The sequence below is a fragment of the Corvus kubaryi genome, unplaced genomic scaffold (assembly GCF_017639235.1).
Source record: "Corvus kubaryi isolate FWS band 111438036 unplaced genomic scaffold, C.kubaryi_AGA036_p1.0 74, whole genome shotgun sequence".
Taxonomy (NCBI): Eukaryota; Metazoa; Chordata; class Aves; order Passeriformes; family Corvidae; genus Corvus; species Corvus kubaryi.
In genome coordinates, this window is record NW_024582061.1 from 5,152,492 (window position 1) to 5,173,171 (window position 20,680).

The following is a 20,680-nucleotide window of genomic DNA, read 5'->3' on the forward strand; positions in this document are numbered from 1 at the left end:
GGGGCAGCCGCGGGGGCGGCTCTGCCCCCGGCCCGCCCCGGCACCGCCCCCGCCGCGGGAGCCCCGGCGAATCAGCGGGGCGCTGTCAGGGCGTCAGCGCCGGCGGCTCCGCGCGGCCGGCCCCGAGCGGGTCCCTTATCGCAGACAGGGACCGAGGATCGCATCATTATCATGGGCACTGTTTGCTTTTCGCGGCGCTGCTGTTTGCTTTTCGCTCTCGCCTGGGCCGGCAGGTTGGCGGGAGGCAGCGGGGGCGCAGGTAAGAAGAGGGGGCTCCGCCGCCGTGCCGCCTTGCCCAGGCGCGGGCGGCGCGGAGCCGCGGCCCCGGGGGGACCGTGTCTGTCCGCTCTCCTCTCCCCGCTGTAAGGTGTTGAGGGGGAGGTCACTTCTCGCTGCTCATAGCGCCGAGGGTGTTGGAAGTTGCGGTGGGGAGGCGTTTTCTCGCGTGTTTGACACAGCCGGAGCCGAGGGATTTTTGCAGGGAGAAATGGGGAAGAAAAAGTTACTTTCCTTGAGTGCCTACGAGATAACTCTGTGCTGAGCCCTGGAGACTCCGCAGAGCAAGTGTTGGCTGGGATATCTTCACAGGTTTTTCCTATCTGCGGCTTAACCCGAAGACCTGGTGTTAACACCGGCGCTCGTATCAGTTCAATAGCTGTAATGATACTTAGTCTTTGCTTCGGTGTTTAAGAAAAACGAACCAAAAATCAAACACCCCCCAATCCTATCTGCTTTGGAATGTTGCAAGCCCAAAGTGATTTCTGAAAGAAATGTATGTAGGCTCTGAAGTTGTGCTAGGAGAAATCTTTTAAGGTGAAGTACGAGCGGGGGCAGGCGGCGGGGGGGAGGGTGAGCGTGTGGAAAAAATCCCTGTTCCTCGGATAGAGGAATTTAAATGTAACAAAATGAACAAAGTCAGCCTAGAAGTTCTTAAAGTCCGAGTACTGCAATGTGAGATGTGGAGCAGAGCAGGGGCTCATACTTGGTTTTGCCCTTTCATTTGACTCATTGGCATTCACGCCTGACTCCCAGGCATCCTCTGGTTGCTGTGAAATGTCCCCCTTGGCTCAATGCAGTTTGAGTTTTTGACGGCTTTATAAAGAGTCCAGCTGTCACTTTTGCTGATCTTGATGGGAGATGGGTGCCGGTTTAATGACTCAAAAGTATGAACCAAAGCATTAAAAAAAACCCAGACCAAGCTCCCCAGAAAACTTCTTTTCTCTTTGTGCTTGACTGAATCTGTGCCTGATCTGGGCAACACCTAAGCTCATTCACGTAAATCACAGCTAGATCTGAACTGGTTTAGCGGTAAAAATAAACGATTGGACAAGAAAGAAGGCAACAGATTACAGCAGCTCTGCCTTACTCCGGAAAATTACGATGCTCGGTGTTCTGTTACCCTCTTTCTTCAAAAAACAGAAACAAAACCCAAAACCCCTACAAAAACAATAATACAGAGTCCGGACAATTCTCTCGCTGGGATTCCAGAGGTGCCCCGTGGGGCCGCCCTGGTCTGCAGCGCTAAGAGAAGTTCTCTGCTGTGTGCCATGCTGCAATGTCTGCTTATTCTCCCCTCTCTAAATAGCCCCCTCCTGCTCCCGGTGACTTTGAAGGATCCGTGTGTTATCACTGGAGATGGCTGAGTGAGCACTTCTGAAACAATTAGCGTTAGGATTTCAAGCTAACAATAAAACTGTTTTCACTTTAGTGCACCTTTTTGAGGATCTGTTAATCTAATTGGCATGAAACCAACTGCACATGCCTCTCGCTGGATGCCCGTCTCCCTCCCTCCCTGCCTCCCTCCGCAGCACCCCTGTCTCCTCGGTACTCCCTGATCATAAAGGGGGGGCTGTGCTCTGTGGAGCTCTGCGGGTCCCTCTCCGGCTGCTCACCCGCTCCCCTGCCTGCCTGCCCGTGTCCTGCCGCGAGCCCCGGCTGTGGCGTGAGGCGGGGAGGAAATCCCTGGGAGGTGCGGGATTGACACCACGGCCGCACTGCCGGCCCGGCCCGTGTCCCCGGGGTGCGGTGGCATCGCAGCCCCTGGCGTCGGGAGCTGCGGGTGCCGGGGTGGCCGGGGAGCGGCTGGGGGCAGTGCGGGGGGCGGGGCAGTTTAGGCAGGGCTTTAAGTGTTCCCATGTTCCCAGCACACCCTATCCCTGAATAGGTCGGAGTTGGTTTTTTGTTTTTTTTTCCTATGCTCACTTCATTAACATTCCCACGACTACCAAATCTCCACTCTGTCTCATCCTCCTCCCTCCCCATCCTCTTTAAATTCGGGGGAGAGAACGAATGCCCGTCACTGCAATGTTTGTAAAGGCTGCCTACTCTGAAAACAAGAAAAGCGGTCTGGGTCCCGCCTTTCAGAGTCAAACTTACCCAGTAAGGAACCCACCCCAGCAGGGGCTGGGACGACTGCTGGGACTTTTTTCCTCCTAAATGAGTGTTGGTCCAAGTAGATGATGTTATTGCAGGTTGCTTTCCTCCACACTACCTTGCCGAGTTTCATATGGTCTTCCATTTCTTTTTTTTTTTTTTTTCTTCTTAGTTAAAAGTATTAATGTGGTTTTGCTGTTCAAATATTTCTTTCCCATTCCCCCACCAGCATAGTTTATTTAAACTAGGGTCTATCTTTATAAATTAAGAAAATCTCCGTGCTAGAACATGTAAGTGGTCTTTTTTCCTCCTCTTTTTGGTAATTTAAGCGTTCTCTTGTTTTACTAAGATGTGGGTCTCCAGTACCATACTTATACAGCAGAAGCTAATTTCTAGTGTCTAAGTATTTAATTCATAGTGCAGAAATGTGAGACCAAGTCCCTCCAGCTCTGTGGAGCAGTGCTTATAAGTGACTTGAGGAGAATATCACGTTGGCTGGTTTAGTTATTTATCCTTAGATGTTCTCGTTTCCAGCATGACACTGGGAAGGCAGGCAGGCAAACAGCTTCAAGGGGAATATGTATCCTTGGTGTTTTGTGTTTCGGGTCTCCCTTCTTATCTGTCCCCTTGGGGTTCCTTCTGTGCTTCCAGATGTTGACGAGTGCGCAGAAGCTACGGATGACTGTCACATCGATGCAATTTGTCAAAACACACCAAAATCCTACAAATGCATCTGCAAGCCGGGCTACAAAGGGGAAGGGAAGCAGTGTGAAGGTAAGGACAGATCGGCTCCTCTCCTGTCTCTTCTCCCCTCCCTTCTCTTATTTGTTTGCTCTTTAAAAGCTTTTGTAAACAGCTGAATTCCTGAAACGATTAATGCAGATTTACAGCTGCTTAACCTCAAATCTGGGTGTTTATTGGCAAGCATCCCCCTGCTGCTTTTGCTAATTGTCCAGCACCTAAACCTTGTGCCCGCCAGCCTGCTCTTAAGAATAAAATAAAAAAGGGGGTGAGAGGGGGTGGCGTTCCCCACTGAGGCGATTCCCTGATAGCACCAGCTCCTCCTGAGCAGTGTTGGGCCCGCTGCCCTCGGGTCTCGAAGCACCACGCCAAACACGTGTGTGTGGGGATGGGATGGGATGGGATGGGATGGGATGGGATGGGATGGGATGGGATGGGCCGGGCCCGGCCCCTGGCCAGCTCCCCAGCAGAGAGCGGATGGAAAGGACTCGCCATTGTTTTCCCCGTACAAGTTACAGAAATCGAACAGGATGCCGGAGTTTGCTTCTCTTTGACACTCTACATGTGTCATCATCATATCTTTCTAGTCCATGGAACACTATTTTCAAAGGAAGCATTTCAGATGACTGTGCTTACACAGACTTAAAAAAACTTACTTTACTTCTCTATGTCCTCACATCAGTTTTGTAATTGAAAAAGACTCAGCAAGTTTTATTAGGCTCTGTGTACACTAATATTTTGGATTTTATGTACTCCATCTTGTCTATTGAATCTCAGTGGAGAGATTCTCTGGTGAAAAGAACCAATATTGTAATCATAGCAGAATGCCTTACAAATAAAAGATGCAAGATTATTATTTTTTCCTACTTGTAGGTGCTTAGTAGGTATAACATTTTCCTTCCAAGTCTCTCTCTTTCTGTGACAGAATGAAACTTTAAAAAACATCAGTTTTTTAGAAAGCCAGTCCACTGAAAAGATTGAAGACATAGAAATTACTTTGGTCTACAGAAATTTGAAACCCCATATTATTCTCCATGGACCTCTAAAATGTTGGTTCAAGTGCCTTCATAAAGTATTTTTGTGGTTGTCCTATTTTTCTGTCTTGAGCTTAAATTGACAGAGACAAATTCTGACTGTCCACCTTCTGGTGCTCTAGCATCTCTGAGGTGCTGCTCTTCTGGAAGCCAGATTTTCTTCCTTGCAAACGGGATAATCATTCAGCACCAGTTCTTTCTCTATTCATCCCTTCCAGGGAAAGAGCTACAGAACTCTGAGAAAATGTACTCAAGGCTGCAGCTGTGGGGGTTACAGCATTCTCCACATTGGTACTTGTTGTATTGGTTTTCTACATTAAAAGTTTCCTTATGCTTTAACTCTTCGTATTTTAGTTGTTGAGCTCTGTTTAGTGGTAGACATGGGTTATGCTTATCTAATATACGTATATCTCTTTGCCTGACTAGCCTTGGCTCAGGAAAAAACAAAACAAAACAAAAAACCCAAACTCAGTAAGTAGTAAAACCCAATATTGATCTTTGTACTGATGTACAGAATAATAGAACATCTGGGTCTGATTTCAAACTCGTATCTAATAGAAAGTAGTGTCTGGCAAGCCTGGTAAGTAAAGCAAAGTGGGGCAGACTGCAACTCATTCTGCATGGATGTTCAGCATTAGTCAGGTAATGTAAGCTGTCTAAACCAGGTATTACTGTGCATGATATATAACTTTTTTATCCAATATTATGGTAACAGTTCTAAAGATTTTGCATCAGCTCTGTGTCTTAAGTCTTAGAATGTCAAATTTTGGAAGAAGCAGAAAGCAGAAAGGGATAGTGGAGGTCTAAGATCTGCCTCAGGCCTGCTGTACATGGAGAGTGGATTTATTTTGCATCTTGAGGTTAAGTATGTGAAACCTACAGAAATAAACAGACTAGCTTAATTGATTGGTTTTGAGTATTCTGTCACAAGACAACCTCAGTGATCAGCTGTTAGAAGTTACCTTTTAAGATGAAAGCGACTGTTAACAAAGATGAAACCCACTGGATAGTTTTTGTCGTGCCAAAACCAAAACTAGGTCATTAAATGGTTCTTGGTCTTTATAACTGGGCTTTTCAAAACAAGCCTTTTGATCAGTGAAACTAGTTACCTATGAGGAAATGATTTTGTTGGGTAATGAGCCTCTTTGGGTAAGTTTGTAGCAATCTACCTGTGTTGCTTCATGTCTGAAGAACATTCGTTATATCCTAACTGACTCGCTTACAGTCCAGGCTCTCATACAACCAGATTTTACTAAACAAGTAGAATTATCATTCATACAGTACAGTGAGCTTAAAGACATTATACTATCAAATACCTTCTGATAAATTTTAGTGAGCTGCCAGTTTTGGTTGTTTTGAGGCATTGCAATTAATTTAGAAACATGCATGTTTGTTTATTTTAAACAGTAATCTTAAGTATTGGTTTTGTTCTCTTAAAATCCATTTTAGAGCAAGGGCTAGAGTATGGGAAATAACATCTTTTAGATGATTCTTAGGAGTACATATTTGTACAAACACGTCCTGTATATCAATATGTATTTGGGTACTCTTGTGTATTTATTTATAGTTTTTCTGAACAATGGGATCTGGAGGCCAATGCAGTAAATGTGGAGCCCAGCCACTTGTGCAGGATTTTGCTCAGGGTTTGCTGCTGTGAGCTGAAGGGTGGGGAGAAATACATATGACACAAATATTTCTTTAAGGACATGTGGAGAGCTCTAGCAGCAATTATATGGAAATGAAACATTTTCCTGCAAGTCTGTTAAGTTTATTCAGTAGGGAATTTCTTTCTGAACTTTGATTTTCTCTCAAAATGTCTTTTGGCCTGGGTTTCTCCAGAGTTTATGAGGATTGAGGATGACTTCTCAGTTCATGGATCTTTTTATTCCCTTTTTTTTCTGGCTGTCTTTCTTGCCTGAAGCACTTGACCTGTTTCTTTCCACAGAGCATAGTTCTTTCTCCAGACAGAAGAGTTCCTCATTCTTCCTGTGTCCTGTCTTCTGCTTCCCTCTGTAGATTTCAGTTGACCTTTTTCTTTCTTTAATAGGTATCTGTTATGCTTGGTAAAGACTCCTGGTCAGCATTGCCATGATATTTTCCCATATCACATAATGTATCAGTATCCTTTGAACACAAATTCTCTAGCTGGCATTTTCATAGGACAGAATAATGTGTCCAACCCAGGTAATCTTTAAAAAATAATTGCTTTCAATTCTCCATTTCTAGTCAATATACAAAATCCATTAATTGATAATTAATTAATTTACTTGTCCTGTCACACCTGCTATTACCTAAGAAGTCTTCCCTGTTGTGATTTTAGTCAGGATCTTAAATGCAGTGGGCTGGATTCAGCTGAAGGCATGATCTTTCATGGTCCATAGGACTTTATCCATATCTTCTCAACATTGAATTTTGGTTTCCCCATGGGGTGGTATCTCAACAAAATTGTGTCAAAGCAATGGAAATTCCAGAAGGGTCAAAAGGATTCCAGGTCCTGGGGTTCCTTATGCCTTGGCAGAGCCTTTTTTGTCTCAGATAAAATGTTGTGTGTTTGTAGTTTTAGGATATTCTGTCATTGAACAGTGTATGAAGGGGTTTAGCTCCCAAACCCAGTTGTTTGTGGTTTTTACTCCATGCTACTTCTCTGACTACTCCAAACTCTCATGCCATTAATGGTTAAAATACTCTGTATAGTTGTTGGTTGATGTTTGTCTGTGCCCATTTTATATCCAGTTAGAGTTAAGTTTGTTTTATAAGTTGATTTTTCCCTTAGTGTGACTGTAATTTCAGTGAGTTTCTCTAGCTATTGGGTTTTTTTCTTTTGGATTATACCTTACATGTAGGACCCCTAAAACACGTTTATTGGGACCTAATTCTTCTGGATTGTAAAACTCTTGAGCTTTCCCATATTGCCTGAGGTTTTCCTCTTGGAGCATTTTTCTGCTGTCTTTCATTGTATTTTCATAACTCTGCTTCAGTTCTTTTAATAATTGATCTCATACAGTTGTTACCATGTTTCTTGAAGTCTTTGTGCAGAAGAGAAATGTTCACAACTTTCAGCTGGACTTTTTTCTTCTTTTTAATTCTCCTGTGAAGCTTCATAATGTTGTTGATGGATTTCTTGCTGAGGGCAACACGCACATACCATGGCAAAGTGTCTTGGTAGAGTCTGCCTTGAGAGACTGGTTTTCAGATGTCTGCTCACACTGGAAATTTGTGCTGTATCAGTAGCAGTTCTGCTTGACTGCGAGGTGAGTGGGATTGTGCAGTTCTAGTGATTTAAGTTTGTCATGTGTTCATGTATTTGTAGTCTTTCTCTTAATGTAAATAATCATTCTAGATAAATAGGCAGGTGATGGTGATAATCTGCAACAAGGGCCTTTGTTCTTGATTGCTCCAGTGGTGGCACCTCACTGGGTTTAAGCGTGGTACAGTCTCAAAATAAAGAGAAATCATTCCTGCCTCAATCACAGGTATATTCAGCCTCACAGCAGGTTATATTCTGCATATGTCTGTTTGGAAACACAGACCAGTTGTCCCTTCTGACCAGTCATTATCATCTTCAGTAGTTTTGTGGATGTGAAGCCAAGTTTCTGCTTGTACCTGTTTGTTACATCTATTTTTAATGGATTTTAAACAAATCTTAGCAATTGGAAAGACTTCTCATCACTTTCATTTAAATAATAATGATTGACTCTCCAGGGTTGACTTAATATTCCTGTTATAATTTTAATCTCGTTGACCTGTTTTATCTTTCATTTTCTTAAGAAGCTCATTAATGGTCTCACTTGTTGGATTTTCATTTTATTATGGTCTTTGTAATACCTGCTGTGTTCTTCTCACACTCTTCAAAAATGAATCCAAATATTGTGACAGGGCTGCTCAGAATCAATCAACGTGGAAACACAGGACTTTCCAGACTTTTCATTTCCCAGCTCCCAGTCCAGTATCTCATACTAAAGCCTTTCCCTCTGCAGGGAAAACTAAGTAAGGCACTTCTGGATGTCTTTTAAGTGGAACAGTGATCCCATTTCTTTTAAGAGCTCCATGGTGTCCCATCAATCCACTCTCAGCAGTTCTCTCTTTCTTCATTGATGAAGAAACCGTCTTCATCAGTGATGTCCTGTGAGAGCTGGAACACCGTTGGTGTCCTTTGGTTTCTGAAACTCGGACATCTTGATGCTTGCACAACCCTAGTGAGCTTAGGCTTGTTCTGTCTGTCTCTGCAGAATAGCAGTGATACCACTGAACAAGGCAGTTTAAGTGACTTCTTCCTGACTGATGATTCTCCCAATTGCAGTAGAGGTGAATTAATACTTTCAAGGACTCCCTTGATCTCACTGAATGAGGTCTGTGGTAGGTATTAGGTGCTGAAGCTGCTGTGCTTTCTGGGGCTACAATACCTTGACAGATGGTGTTCGTGTCGTGTTGAAGTTCACGTCACCCTCCCCTAAGGGCCGTGTTCCAGATGAGACCTGGTGCTCCAAGTCTGTGCTGCTGGGTTTGTACCACTGGCTTGCAGCAGCCCATCTGAGCACAGAACAAGATACCCTGACACCTCCAGATTTTAGGAAGATTTCTATTCCAGGGTCAAATCTTCCTTCCCAGTTTGATTCACGCAGATTATGGGTTTACTCTGGATGAGCCTCTGAGCAGATTTCACTGAAAGCAGCTTTCACAATGAAGCAGTACATGTCAAAAAATGAGGGAGAGAGAATATAAACTAGCTTCTTTGATTTGAGCTGGTAACTGCTTTTTTATTTTCCCTTTCTCTTATTGGGTAGCTTGATGCATTTTATTTGGGTTAAGCTGATAAAAGTGTTCCCAGAATTGAATTCTGAGGCCTTCTATATCTCTTCTTTTTCCTTTTTCCTTTTTTGTTTCAATTGTCTGGTACTATAAGACTCAATTCTGACTTGCGAATTTTCCAACTTGCACCAGGGGATGAATTTTCTTGGGGGATAGAGAAGTGGAGCAGTAGCAGCAAGTAAGAAAATACTCCTGAGAACATTCTGTATTAAATCAGAATTTTATTACAGCCTAAGTGAATTAACGTCTTATGATAACTTTTTTTTTTCCTCCTTCATGCTGCTTCTGTTCAGTGAATAGGGCTTTTGTTTTGGTCAGAGTTGAGCCTTGATTTTATTTATTTATTTATTCAAATTACTGTAGTTTCCCAACTTTGTTCAGAAGTTCATCTACTAAAACCAGAGTATCCCTTCGCTGGGCTGAGATGCCCTGTTTAACTGCTCCCAGGGCCATCAGTCCCCATGTGTCACGAACTCTTATTGTTTTCTCCTCTCCCTTTTCTTCCCTACCCTGTCCTACCTCTCAGAGCTGCTTTCTGACAGCCCATGATGCTGCTTCAGTGAACAGCTCCCCCGGCGGTCCACTTTGGAAATCTTCCATTTTGACTTAGAAAACGAACATTCACTCCAACTTCTTTTTTTTTTTTTTTTTCCTCCAGAAATGCTTCTTGGATACAAATATCACTATATTTCGCATAAATAAATCCCATGCCATATGAAATATGGGCCTCATTCTTCAACAGCATTACATGTAATTCTCAATTTGGAAAAGAGAGGGTCTTTTTCCAAGGACACCTCTCTAAATAGTTGATAAGCTCCCTGTCTGCTGGATGGTCTATGGGTACTCTGGGGACTTATATATAAAATTTCATCAGCCTCAACAGTTGCTAAGCTGCAGAACCCAGGGTGGCCTCCTGGGGTGATGTAAACTTGGTATTTAGAAGGAACTTCTTTCCCCCCAGATATACCATGTAAATTAACTGCCAGGAAAATGATAGTGAAATGAAGGAACATAAAATGTACTAAGTTCAGTAGCTCTGTCCTTCTTTTGTCTTCATTCTTTTTACATCTGCCAGATACTACCCAGTTGTCCTTGTTTTCTCACCTGTCACCTTGACTTTGGTGCAGTCCCCTTTCCTTACAGTCTTCATTATGTTGTCTTGTATATTCTGTTACTCAGCTGTCTTTTAACCTTGTCATTTCCCTACTGCAAATCCTGCTTCTCTTTTGTTCTTTTCTCATGTATTTTCAGTTATTTCATTTACCTTTCCTTCCCCTGTTGTCTCAGTGGCTTGCTGCAGTTACAGCAGTGTTGTTCTGAGTGCCAGTGTCCCACAGCAAGACCTGTGGGCCTGGAGAGCTGGCAGCTGTAAGCTCTACGTGCCCCTTACTGGTCCTTTCCCTTGAGTTTCATCTTTTAGTTAAAACAGCTCCTACCAGCTCTCAGATTTCCCCTTTTTTCTTGCTTTTTCTCCCTTTTCTCCACCTCTTTCCTGGCCCCCATCAGCAGCTCGGAGCTCACCTGTCCCTCGGCACATTCCCTGCTGTTTCCACCCCCTGGAGACCCATGGCTCGTTCCTCAGTGGCTGGCCGGAAAAACATCTTTGCCTGGCTGCTTGCCATCATTTGTTAGCTCCTCTTTGATTATGGGCACTGTCTTCATGTGTGTCCATTGCACTGCTGAAATACACGTTCTTTGATCTGAGGCTGATGCAGGACGTGGTCAGGGAGCCTCTGCTGGGATGATGGCAGAGGAGGAGTTAGGGAATGTGACCTCCTGCTGCTCCCTTGCCCAAATAAGCTCCACTAATGCTTCTTTTGTCTCCTCTGCATTTAAGCCAGGTAGCATCCACTCTGTTAGCATCCATGCTGTTAGGACACTGTGGAGGGAGTGGGAATCCCGGATGGTGTCTGTGCCCATGGAAGAGGATGGTGGATACAGTCCCTGTACCCGTGGTACCAGTCCAAGGCTGTTCTAGCCCAGGATAGCTGTGAACCTTACATGCAGGGCAGGTTTGGCCGAAGCTCAGGCAGTCCTGGGATGGTGGATGTGTGGTAGGAATTTGTAGGGAAAATGTGTGTGGATTCTGGTTGCAAAAGGAGTAGTACTCCCTCTGCACTGATTTAGGAAATTCCTTTTCCTTGATCGTGCCTTCTGTTTTGCACAGGGGCAGTTGATGTGGGGCTATTCTGGGAAGAATGTCACTGAAATAATACCCCCAAAAGTGGAAGAAAACACAAAGGAGTACAGTCTGGCCCTGCAAGCAGCTCTACACTGAAAAGGCAATGAACTGGAATATAAAGGCTGAGACACATGGCAGGGAAAAGGTGGTGGTGAATAAGGTGAATAGATTTCCTAACCTGGTTTAGTTTCTAAAGCCATTGTGGTGTGAAACTACAGCATAAGGTCAAAAAAAGACACCTACCAAGAAGGTTGTTTTGGAAACTTTAGCTGCCTAAATTTCTGCAGATGCCTGTTTAGCTTTGAATTTATTATATTCTTGGGGAAGGAAGGGGGCTAATGAATTTTTAGATGGCGCTTTTTTTGTTTGGTATATTTTCAGCTGTAATTTGACCATCTTTTTCTGTCCTGAGAAATCTCCTGAAAGGTAACTCCCTGACACCTTATTGGAAACAAAATCTGAGAGCATTAAATAAATGTTCAAGCAATTGGGGGAGAATTTTTAAATGTAACAAAGCAGTGACTCTTCCATATAATCTCTTTAGAAAAAAGCTATCTCCCTGAGTTTTTTCCTTTTTTTGTTTTAGTATATATATTTGTTTTAAATGTCAACTGAAAAAAAAAGACCTGCTTTAAAGCAGATATCTTGCAAGAAAAAAGTATATTTCATATATAAATGTTTGGCAGAGTTATAAGAAACTGAAGATAAGGTCTGACAGACCCCCTTGAAATTTCAAGACTTTTCTGCACATTTAAGATGCTGAGCAAAAGGAATACCTTAACATTACAGTTGGCAGAATTTTTCTCTTCGAATGCCATGAATCACCAGAGTACTCAAGCATGTACTTAATCTTAAGAAACTGTTACATTTTAAAGTAATTCTGTTTAAGTGCTTTATTAAATTGAAGCTATTGCCTTATTTAAGTTACAGTGCTGCTTCTCTGGAGCCTGTAGAAGGTCACAGTTTCTCTTTCAGTAACCAAGGAATTAAAAACAAAATCTGGATCATTTAAAAAGGTGATTTGAGTCCTTGATCTTGCACATACTTTAGACCTAAACTTAGTGCAGTTTGTTTGGTGCTGTAGGACCCACAGACAACATACCAAATTCAAGACCATGCTTTCACAACTGTTGATAATGCTTTACAGCTATCAAAGAATCAGAAATATTAAATAAACAACTTTCAGATTGTTCCAATTCTTCCAATCAATTTGTTAAGCAGATGAGCTGTTATCTCAGAGAATGTAAAAGCCAATTTTCATTTACTCTCTCAGAGTGATGTTACTAAGCTTCATACCATCGTTCCCATGCCTTCATTTGCATGAACCACTGTCAGTCCTTACATTTAACATCGTGCTCACAGAACATCAAAAGTTTAACTGAGGGGGGAAAAGAATAAGAGCAATGCATAGTACCAATTTGGTGATTATTAATGTTGTTGGAGGGAATGGTGCTGCTGCAGAATGTGCTTCAGAGATGGGGAACCTCTGGAGAAATAGGTATTTGTTGGACTTATCATTGCTGAAAATCCTACAGGACGTTACTGCTGTGACTTCTAGCTCTTGCTGTTGTAAGAGGGGAACTGCACTGAAGTGCCTTTGTTCTGATTTCATTATCTGGAAGCAGAGGTCACATTCAGAACTTTCAGTCTCACTGTTATAGTGGAAAAAGGGGTTGAAATAAGTGGGGTGTTTGCTTTGCTGAATAAGTAGCTTAGGTAATGCATATCTAAATGGTTTGGCAGCACATGCATAGAAAGAATTTGATATCTGACTTCATATCTCTAGAGATGTCAGTGTCTCTACCAAGTAGAGTTGTGCCTTTATTCTTTTTGCACATTTCTGTTTGCAAAAGGATTCCATAAAAACTGTGACTTGGAGACACGCCAATGTCTTTCGCTAACTACAAGGCACCAAAGTCCAACTTTATTTAGAAATTTCCATTTTTTCCTGATGCATTCCAACCTGTCTAAAGGTGAATGTGATCAAAGCTCCTCTTTGCGTGTCCTTCCCCCCCCACACACCACTTTTCTCTTAAAGCAGTCCAATTCTTGCTGGCACAGTGGTAAGAGTTCATCTGATCTTTAGTGCAGGTCTTGGTACCGCACCCACTGCAAAGGCAGGTGCTCTGAACAGGCTGCTCCTGCTCCTGACTTGGGATTTTCCCAAGGGCTCTCGTGGTGGCTTTGTGTGCATGGGCACACTGGGTAAAGGCAGCGTCCTTTGGCTGTGCTGCAGACCGAGCCCAAAGCCAAGAGGGAGCCTAACTGCATTATTTGGCTTCTAGAGGGCAGACACAAGTGGAACCCTATGGCTTTTGCTTGGCTTGAATTCCTAGGGAAGCGATTTTACCTCCATTCAGACGGGAGTGTGGAGACGTATTCAGAGTGCAAGGAACAAATGAGGGAAGGAGGACTGCCAGGATTTCTCTGACTTGTGACTGTTTTGGCTGTAAGAGTGAGACAGGGAATGGGTATAAGAGAGCAATAGGTAACTTCAGCCTGTTGTCTGGAAATAAAAACCTTCATACTAAAATGCTTTGGTTGGACACGGTCTGTTTCATTAGGTATAGAATGTTTCACTTTGTGAAAATGGCAGCAGGTTATTCTGTATACACACAGTTTTACATTTAAGGAGATTATGGCTTCAGAATGGAAGAACTTTTATAATACAGTTCTCTCAAAAGCTTTAACAATGGAAACAACCCCATCAAATTGTTTATAGTATGATTGTTTACTAGGAAAATACTTTTTTGTGATATGGGTAAAATCTAAGGTGTTGTCACTTAAGTTTCGTATTAACAATCATTTCTAGGTGTATATTAAACGTATTTCTCTTCTTTATGCTTCTGGCACTTTGTATCCTTTTACTATCTGTTTTGAAATTTTTTTTTTTTAATCTTTTTCTTGAGGGAAGTGCAAGAAGTGCAGTATAAAAAAAATTGTTGACTGCATCACATGTGGTCTTACGGAGGAAAACCCAAAAGCTTTAGCTTTTATTCTGAACAGGGAATACACAGAAATCTATTCAGGATAGCAACAGCAGTTGCATTAATTTTCTAGAATAGCTTAATGGCACAATTTACTTTGAGTTAATACAGAAGTTTCCAGTGCATATTTCTGAGTTCTTTCACTGAACTTTGTTGCACTAAAAAAAAAGAGTTATTAGAAGAATACCTACCTGTACTGCTTATGCTGACAGGCTCTTAGTGATGACCATTAATATTGATGTTATTATTAGGTACTAGTCATAATTTTGAGTTGTTTTAAGACAAGTATTCTGGTGGTCTGTATGGAAGGCAACAGGCAGTTGCTGTAGCCTGCTCCACAGTGGGCAGACAACATCAGTCTTTATCCTGAGTAGGATTACACGATACAATTGCCTGTGATAGCAAGAGTCTGGACTCAAGGGGACACTTTCTGGAAGGAGCAGCGTGTTTTCCTTAGTGCTGCCATCCAGTGAGGAAAGCCCCGGAGTTTGTAGCTGAGAGCACCTGAGTGGTCCTGTTTGCACACAGCATTTTCTGTGGGTCTCCTGTTTAATGGGAAGGACAGCCTGTTGTCTTGATAACTGTGATTTGTTTGGGCTCTTTTGGGGGGAGTTCTGAAGAGTCCAAAAGGCAGGTGAGAGGTCTGAGTGTGAGTGTTACCAGAGGGTCCTTCTGGAGCTGGGCTCTGGCACAGGCGGGCAGGGAGATGTGGGGGAGGCTGTCGTGCCCTCAGGAATGCAGCCTTGATTTGCTCACCCCGTTTGGCTTGAACTTGCTGAAATACTTGATCTTAAAGATGAGACCAGGCATAAGGAATTTCAGTCTTTGAAGAAGCTGTGAAAATGGGGAAAATGGGAGATGGAAAGTGAGGTGGGAATGCTTTAAAAGGCCATTTATGTAAGTAGTACAAATCGTAGTTTACTTCTACCTGTCAAGCACACACACAACATCTATGCTTAAGACCATCATGCCAAGTATAAGCACAACTATCAAGAGACAGAAATATGCCACTAGGAAGTCTAGTGCATATTCTTATTATTGATATTTATAAAATTAAGGAAAGGAAACATAATAGGAACAAACTTTATACTATATAAACCAGCAGAATTTGTATTTATATTTTGGGGTTTTTATGTTAAACATATTGTTCTACTGAAAATCTAGTTTACCAAGAGTTTCTTCTTCAATAAACTTTATGGTGAACAAGGAAGTAAAAAAACTTAAGGGAAATAAATACATGTCTTCTGGTCTGAATTAGTTACTGACATAGTCTTTTCTATTTTAGTATTTGAAGCAGGAGGGAGTGCTTTAAATGCTTCAACCCATTTAACCTTAATTGCTTGGTCTTAATAGACATTTGCTAACTAAAGGAACCAAATTATAGCTTGAATTAGGCCTTACTAATCTTAATTAGAAGCTCTACTTTATAATCAGAAACAGCCTATGTTTAAAACAGTAAGCATTTCTTAAATGGCTTACTTTAAAATTCTAAGGCCCTTTTGCTAATAATTGTTTAGACTGAATATGGGTAACCATTATTCTCCTTATATTGCACTTAATTAAAAATATCTCCTCCATGTGGTTTTGTGCAGTCTGCTGGCCGTAAAATTGTTTGACTGGTGGGGGGTGGGATTACTTTACTTTTCCTGTGGTAATTTGAAAACATGTTTCTGCCTTTGTTTTAAAAGTTTTCTGGGGTCACAAGTTACAAGATTAACATGTGAATCAATACAAACATTCGCTTCCTGCATTTGTCTGTCCTCAGGCAAAGGCTTGTCAGTCACTCACAGCCATTAATAATACACCCTATAATTCATTTAGTTTAACGTTGAAATCGTGCTCAGTCACTTGATTATGGTCTCTGCACTCCTTCAGAGACCTAAATTTCAGTATAAATCAAGTCTCTTATATTGGGTGGGAGGCAGACCCTGGCTCTATCTGTTGAGCATTGCATGTATTAAGAGAGCTCCTGTGCCTTTCAGGGCTGTCTAAAGAGGACAGAGGGTGGATTTAATGTGTCCAAAGGTGGATCTCAGTAGTACAAATCAGCACATTTAAACCATTAGGCTTGCTTTCCTTTTATAGTTGAGGGAGATAAATTTCCTTCATGCAGTTTGCCTTGCATTATTGGAGACAAAAAGAGGTCAGATAAATCATGTCCTGAAAATAAGAGTCTTCTTTCTGACACAGATGTGGGCATCTACAGTGGAGGCATGTAAAGTTGGATGAGGTGTATCTGGGCAAAGAGCCTGCTGTGAGATTCAAATTCCATTGAAATTAATGAAGAATATTCTGTACTTGTCCTTCAAATTTAACCAGGACATGGGATTTTTAAGCTGCCATGTTATCACTGGATCACTATGAAATTTATCTTCCCAGTCTCAGTTTTATATTTTCAATTCTTTAATTTTTTTTTTAGTTCATCCTACTCAGGAAGCACTGCTAGACTGTGTGATCATACTTTTATTTAATTTGCAATGCTTTTAATTCAGTGGCTGAATTACCTACTTGCACAAACTAAACACAAATTTAAAGTCCTTTATATGCCATGTCTACTAGACCTTTATGTGCACTTGGGAGAAATGAAAGTGGTCAGAGCTTCTTGAAGGTCAGTTTTGTTTGCCTAGTTATCAGATCTTTGCAAATCCCCTAAAGCATTTTTTAGAATTTCTCCTTGTTGTCCAGTTACTTTTATGTCTGTGCTGATGGAATATACAAAGATTTTTAAATTATACCCAGTACAGGAAGGCAAAATCAGGACTCTTTATAGTGGGTGCAAAAAATCTGGTCCCTACCTATGCTTCCTACCTATGTGTATTTATCTTCTAATATCAAAAGTGTGTAAGCTGGCCAGACCAAGTTTGACGGAAGGTCTGTCTAGCCTGATGTGCAGTCTCTGACAGTGGCCAACAGTGGATGCTTACAGTAGCTTACAAAAAAACCATGAAATGGAAGAATGCAGCTTGAGATTTAAAGACCTCCTGAGCCAGAGGTATCATTCAATTCACTGTGTTTAATGACATCTTCAGAATGGGAAGAGAAGATAAGTGTATTTGCTTCTCCAGGGTTTCTGCATAACTCACAGTGGTGTACAGGTGATTAGCCATGCTCAGAACACTGGGAAAGCATTGTGCAGGAACAGGTAATTGTGTACACCTGTCTCTCTGCAGCCTCCCATCTACTGTGGTTTACCAGGAACCTCACGTTGTGTTTCTCTACATGAGCAAACCCTACAAACCCTAGTTTTTGTCTTGGCAACTAACAGCATCTTCAGAGTGAGGAGCCTTCACACCTTTCTGAAAATGAGACTTCATTAAGGAGTGTCTCAAGTCAGTTGTGAAAAATTAATAGGTACTTTGAAAAGTTTGACCTGGATGTTTGACCTAACTTCAGGTGGCTACACTGTTAAATCAGGTGCTGTGGATAAACACCCATAACCCTATTATTTCATTTTTGATTCTTTTACTGAGGCTGAAGTCCTGTATTATTTGTGGGTGAGTTAACTAGTCAGGCCTTGCTGCCCTGTTTTCAGTGGATAACAAAGGATGTTGTAACGTGTTCTCTCCTGGACTTCTGTTTATGCATCTTAGAAATACTGTGAATATACACCAGAGACAGTCCTAAAACAGGGATTCTCTAGAAAGATGGGAAGGAGGAAGAAGCATGTGGAATTCATGAAGAACATTTCAAGAAGTGACATCTGAAATCTCTAGTTTTATGTTGGATGTACTGTCCAATTAAACAAAAAAAAAATGAACCCAAACTGTTTATTGGGTTGTTAATCAAGTCTTTAAGCAAGACCTTTTGCTTATCTCGGCATAATAAAATAGCATTGTTGTGCAAGGCACCTCATAAGAAATGATCTACGTGAGAGTATTGGCAATAGGTCCACAGGACTAAACAACTATATAAACTTAGCCACTTTTATCCCTCTGCTGTTGGGGAGGAGGTCAGTTCAGTTGTACAGCTTGGCTTTCTGTGCTGCATTCTGTCAAAAGCAGATTATTATGTGAACACCGCACAGAAGCTGAAGGCATTCTTTGGTTCTCTCTACCTAACATTGTCCCCAACATAACGAATAAATAAAAATGCTTAAAATTCCCAAAGGAAAATTTCCAGGCTATGAATATGAGCACTCTTCAATTTACAGCAAATGCCCATGTTATTCCTGTGTCTGCAGTTTCATCCTTTTTTCATTTAATAGTGTTAATGGAAGCTGTGTGTGTGTGCGTTCTAGTACAGGATATTTGAACACTGGAACAAAAATATCTAATTTCATGGCAAAGCTAAAATTGCATCTCTTTGCCCTATCTCCCTTTCTGGTCCAAACATCAGATGTCAGCACAGCGCATAAATAAAAATATTTGATGATTCACAGGTCAGCAATGGTGTTTTTCAGATTTGAATGTTAAATTTCATCCTTACCACTTTTCCTGGACTTTACTCACTACAAAATTGGTGTTAGTACAGCTTGCCCTGGCCTCATCTAACCCTCACTTGCCTCATGTTCAGCAAAGATGTGTGCAACTTCATTAATTCTTGTTCCTGCTATTGCTTACTTCTCTAGTTGTCAAAGAGTCCAGGAAATGTTTTGAGAGTCTGGAAGGGGTAATGATGATGGAAAAGCCAGTGGGTTGCCTGCTGCTATTCATTTTCTGTACATTTATGTCCCTGCTGGACAATGGCTACACATCCACAGGTCAAAAACCAAAGGCTGCTTACCACTGTTTATTAGATTTTCTCTGTGATTATTTGTCTCTGGTGATAAATAGAGCTCTGGCTCACAAGACTAATTTCTGCATGGCCTTTTAAAACACTGGGGAGAGCCTACATCATAACTGATGAACTCTCTTTGTGAATAAAATTTTAGAACTGCCAGAATGTATCAGGATTGGGTTCTCTGTTACAGGAATAAAATAGCTGGAATTGTTACATTGGTGTGGTATTTGTTTGAAAATAAAACCCTTTTTGCATTCATCTACTGCAACAACATCTAGGGCTTCTTGTTGATACTAGCCAGGGCCATGCTTTCCAAAAAGTGGAAAACATTCTGTCTGTACATCCAAGCAAAACTGCATGGCAGGTACTTTACACACTGTGGAGACAGAATTGTTGTTAAGAAGCTGAGAGAGGCTGTGCCAGAATTCTGAGTAGCAAAACTGCCAACTGTTTTGGCATCTTGAAAATAGCTCCATGTTTCATGATTGTACAGTTCTGATGGAGAGAGCTTTTAGAGCTGTGAACTGCTTCAGACAGTGCTTGTATGAGCTCACATTTAGGGTATAATCATTATTACTATAGGTTTAGTAAGGTTTAACTTACTGAAAGAAAGATGCTGAAACACAAATCTGTAACAAGCTTAAATTTTCATTACAGGAACAAAATGTGACTTGATCATCTGAAACTTTTGCATAGTAACGAAATTTGTAGCCTGGTAACTTTTGTACCTTCTAGATGGCGCACAGAGCTGAAGGGTGGTAGACAAAAATGAGTTTAAGCTTTTTTGCAAGACTGTCTCAGATTAAAAAAAGGTATTGTAAATATTTGATTCTTTCTGTTCAGTTTAGTCTTCTCAGATCTTTGTGAAGTGAATGTGTCAAGCTCATAAATGAACCATGTAAATGGCTTAATGTAGGGTCAACTAATTTTACTGTTTGTTTCCTGAAAAATACCCACAGCCCTGCAAGGGACTCGTGAGCAAAATTAACACCACTCTCCTGAAAACATAAACTAAATACAAGTAATGTATCTGTATCTAGGCTGGAGCACTTAAAGTCTTCTTAACACCATAGAAAAGAGAAGGAAAGCAAGAAATCCTCAGTACTATCTCCTGGATTAAAAGAGTGTAATGTGAAATGATTAATGTAGGAAATCAGGCAACATGCTGGTATTATGAGATTCCTCTTGCCAGAGGTACCCTGGAGTCTTAATTACCGTGAGTGTGAGGGACGCCTGTTTCGTTGAGTTTTAATGAATGACCAATACTCTCATTTTTCAGTGCATTCCATGTGTGTTACAACTGTTGTACCATCATGCAGACCCTCCTAGACTGGGTAAAAGCTTCTGTAGTTAGAAAAACTACTTACAGCAAAACCAAACATTATGATTCTAAACCAAAGGAGGTTCTGTGTTTGATGACCCAAGTTACCGTCCAGTCAGCTAGGGGCGGAGTTACAGCCTTTATCCTTGTGAAGGACTTAGGAGTGGCACTCCTGGTAGGCTGCTCTTTACTGTTCTCTGCAAACCAAAATGCTGAGAGGCCTTCAGTTCATAAAGGATGTTGTTGGGGAATGGTATGAATTTGTCTGTATTCAGGGAACAGGTGGCAAAATAGGAGGCAGAGTTGGTTTCTGGGGCTTCATAAATACTGGGTCTGGCAGGGAACACAAATTCATGGTTTTCCCGTGCATCATGTTGGGAAGTAGCCACACAACTTCAGTAAATGTTGACATGAAGAGCAACCCTGAAGAGGTGATTCTCTCATAGCAGGACACGCCAGCAGTGCAATACAGAGCTGATCTGCTCATAGACAGATAACTTGTGCTGCCAGTTTT

At 41.7% G+C, this 20,680-nt stretch overlaps 1 protein-coding gene across 2 annotated transcripts in view; it reads left to right on the plus strand.

Annotated features, from left to right (window-relative positions):
- The first annotated feature begins 81 nt into the window (after nucleotides 1–81).
- SCUBE1 (signal peptide, CUB domain and EGF like domain containing 1) overlaps nucleotides 82–20,680 on the plus strand; it is a 194,612-nt gene continuing 174,013 nt past the window's right edge. The window contains exons 1-2 of one of the 2 annotated variants that reach the window (XM_042050680.1): nucleotides 82–259; nucleotides 3,025–3,147. In XM_042050680.1, the coding sequence (XP_041906614.1) occupies nucleotides 172–259; nucleotides 3,025–3,147 (211 nt within the window). In that variant the 5' untranslated portion in view covers nucleotides 82–171. The remainder of the gene's footprint in view (nucleotides 260–3,024; nucleotides 3,148–20,680) is intronic. The other variant, XM_042050681.1, reaches the window with a different exon arrangement.